The sequence below is a fragment of the Myotis brandtii genome, unplaced genomic scaffold (assembly GCF_000412655.1).
Source record: "Myotis brandtii unplaced genomic scaffold, ASM41265v1 scaffold1425, whole genome shotgun sequence".
Taxonomy (NCBI): domain Eukaryota; kingdom Metazoa; phylum Chordata; class Mammalia; order Chiroptera; family Vespertilionidae; genus Myotis; species Myotis brandtii.
This window is the reverse complement of record NW_005355091.1, coordinates 46,586-49,885: the sequence shown is the minus strand read 5'-3', so window position 1 is coordinate 49,885 and position 3,300 is coordinate 46,586. Positions and strand designations below refer to the sequence as shown.

The following is a 3,300-nucleotide window of genomic DNA, read 5'->3' as shown; positions in this document are numbered from 1 at the left end:
ATGTCACCTCATCTCCCAGCAGCCTGTGAGCAGGATGGGACCAGGGATGAGCAGACAGGAACCCGACACTCAGAGGAGAGAAGGGACCGCCCAGCCCCACAGCAGGAGCAGCAGAGCCAGGAGCTGAGCCAGGGCTGATCCACCCTGTTCCCTCCTCTGAGCTGAGCCTGAGCTGAGGGGTAGGACTGGCTGCCCGGAACCTTGTCCTGCCTGCCCCTCCCAGTACAGTGTCACCATCACTGAGACAGAGGGGACAAGCCCCATAACATCACATCCTGGGGGCTTCCCTGTGAGGCCCTTCTCCCAGGAGGTCAGGGTCAGAACTGACAGGAAATCTAAGCTCTGGACAAGGATTCTTTCCTTTCACACTTGGAGACACTGAGGTGCAGACAGGGGAAGGGCGTGTCCAAGTGAGAAACTTCAGAGGGGCCTGAACCCCTTGTAGCTCAGCCTCTGTCCATACGGAGGTTCTTACCTCTCCACAGAGCCCCTCACTTACCCATCTGCGTGCCTGACCCTGTGGGTGGGAGAGACCGATCCTCAGAGCCTTCTGGGATGAGGATGGGGCAGGAGGGGTGGGGGCTGTCATCTCCCCACATGAGCTCAGCTCCCATCCCCAGCCTGTGACCTGACATCTCCCACTGCCATGACCACCCCACCCACAACCAGCTCAGACACTGGGACTCCCAGCCTCCCTGGGACATAAGCCGGTCCTTGAGGATCTGGGTCACCCGGTCCCCTGACAGATTCTCAGGACGTGCTGGATGGGTTGTGCTCCCTCTGAGCAGAGCTCCCTGGGACTCACCAGCTGTGGAGGTGGGTGGGGGGTTGGGGCCTCCAGAGGGTCCTGGAAATGAGGACAGGAAGAGGGTGAGAGGCTTGGGCTGACCCTGGACACCGAGGTCACAGGACTCATGGAGAACTCTGCCTGGTACTGCTGAGCTCCGGGCTTTGATCTCAGACGCAGGGGGGGATCGGCTGCCCCCTCCTTGGACAGAAGGAAAGTGTCCATCCAGCTTTGGGACTGACACAGCAAGGTCACGTTCTCTCCTGAGGCCACCCCAGGGCCTGGCCGCACCGATAGGAAGGGTCTGTCAGCCAGATGTCCTAGAGAGAGGGAGAGAGGGTGAGTGCTGCCGGCCCAGCTTGTTCTGAGCTGAGTTACCAGAATTCACTCTAAGGGCCCTCCTCTCTGTCAGTCTCTGTTTCTCTGAGTCTCCCCTCTCCCCTCCAACCCCCTGTCTCTCTCTGTCTCTCTCCCTCCCTGGGGCCCTGCACTGTCATTCTGGCCTCACCACCTGAGACCCCCAGCAGGGCCTGTGCAGAGTTTGGTCCCTGAGTGAACCCACTGGCTCCTCACCTGCCACCAGGATGTCCAGGGGGTCACTGGGGGCCGACCACTCAGAGGAGAGGTTGTATCCACCGTAGCATCTGTACCGGCCCCCGTGGGAGCTGCTCACAGTGTCCAGGGGGAAGTGGGCCTGAGAGAGCCCAGCCTGAAGCTGCAGGACAAGGCTCTGGGGGAGGTCCCGTCCCCCCTCCTTGTGCAGAGCAAATCTGTCATAGCCGATATCAGAGCGACACTGGAGGGTAAGGCTCTGTCCAGAGGCCACGATGGGGCCCTGCTGGCTCAGGAGGGAGGGCTTCCCAGACTCACCTGGGGAGACCAGACATGAATTACAGGAGCTGCTCCTCCCATAAACACCTTCTCCTGTCCTGGCCCATAAGTCTCACTGTCTCTCACCCAGTCTCTGGCCCAGGTGCCCCTGTAGTCACCTCACCATCTCCCATGGGGCTCCCCTCACAGCAAAGATGCCAATTATGTATCCAGTGCCTCAATCCTTTGATGAGACAATAATGGGACTTACCTGGAACCAGGAGCTCCAGGGCATCACTGAGGAGTGAACACACATTGGATCTGTTCCTGTAACAGCCATAGCATCTGAACCTCCACCTCTGCATGGGGGTCACAGTGCCAACAGGGAACAGGGCCTGGTACAGACCACTTGTCTGTGGCTGTGAGTCCAGGGCCCGGGAGAAACTGTGATCTCCTTCCTTAGTCAGAATGAATCTGTCAAATCCCTCCCATGAGCCACACTGGAGTGTAACATTCCCTCCTGAGGTCACGACAGGGCTGGGCAGGGCTGAGAGGCTGGGTTTCCTGGAGGATCCTAGGAGAGGAGGGGGCAGTGTTTTAAATGGGCTCACACCTCCCTCATGTCCCCCAGGGCTGGGCTGTGAGAGGGAGACACCCTAAGAGCAGACCCCCTTCCTGAGGGCACAACCTGAGGCTGGGACCCCTGAGTGTCCTCTCACCTGTCACCAACAGTTCCAGAGGGTCACTGCGCTCTGACTGGCCACTGGGACTGAGATAGTAACAGCGATATCTCCCTGCATCAGGCTTTGTCGTGTGTGTGATGGAGAACTTGGCTCTGTCCCCGGGATCCAGTGTCTTCTGTTGGTACCACAATGGTGTGCTTCCCTCTTTATTCAGACGGTACCCCTCAGCCCTTGGGGTCCCCTGACACCAGATGGTCACGGAGCTCCCCCAGGGGATCACAGGGCCTGGCTCAGCCCAGAGGGTGGGCTTGGGGAGGGGCCCTGGAAGGAAATCAGGGACTGGGTCACAGGACATTCCCACCCCTGGTCCCCAGCTCTCAGTCCCGAGCATTTCAGATGTCCTTCATCCACCAGCCAAGAACTGCTCTTCTCCACCCCCAACTTCCCATGGGGTGGCCCCTTGTCCCCAGGGAGGAGTGGGATCTGGGACACCTGGGGAGACTCACCTGCCTCCACTGGGGTCCTGAGGCCCACACTCAGCCCTGGAAGAGAGTCCCTGTGAGAGATTTGCCCTGAACCCTGAGCAGCACCCTCCTCCCCATGAGCCTCCTGAGTCCTGGGGTCCTGACAGACCAGGGCTCCCCTCCCCCCTCCCCTCTCCCATCTCACCGAGGCAGAGCAGGGCCCTGAGGGCAGGGGTCATGGCGTCTTCTCGATCTGGTCCTGAGTGTGCAGATGGAGCCCATGGCGCTGTAAGTACAGACGCACAGGGTGTGGCCACTGAGAGGCTGGCCCTGCCGGTCTCATGGTTGTCACGGCGGCCACGTCAGCAGCCACAAGGAAGGGGAACAACATCTTCCTGGCAGCCTGGCTGTGGCTTCTATGACAAATCAGGAAATAGACCCGGAGCCTCCTGAGACGCCCCTTGCAGGTGAGGTGACCCAGGGCACGTCCTTCCCTGTCAGAGCCTCCCCCATGGGGTCTCCTTCCTCCTCAGCCCGTCCATCAGCACCTCCCTGT

General features: G+C 60.2%; 1 protein-coding gene across 1 annotated transcript in view; it reads right to left on the bottom strand.

Moving 5' to 3' along the window:
• LOC102248488 (leukocyte immunoglobulin-like receptor subfamily A member 4) overlaps window positions 1-3,300 on the bottom strand; it is a 24,433-nt gene that overhangs the window by 2,618 nt on the left and 18,515 nt on the right. The window contains exons 5-9 of the mRNA XM_014535337.1: window positions 2,317-2,601; window positions 1,869-2,171; window positions 1,361-1,657; window positions 890-1,107; window positions 806-847 (exon numbers count right to left, since the gene is read on the bottom strand). Of these exons, the coding sequence (XP_014390823.1) occupies window positions 806-847; window positions 890-1,107; window positions 1,361-1,657; window positions 1,869-2,171; window positions 2,317-2,601 (1,145 nt within the window). The remainder of the gene's footprint in view (window positions 1-805; window positions 848-889; window positions 1,108-1,360; window positions 1,658-1,868; window positions 2,172-2,316; window positions 2,602-3,300) is intronic.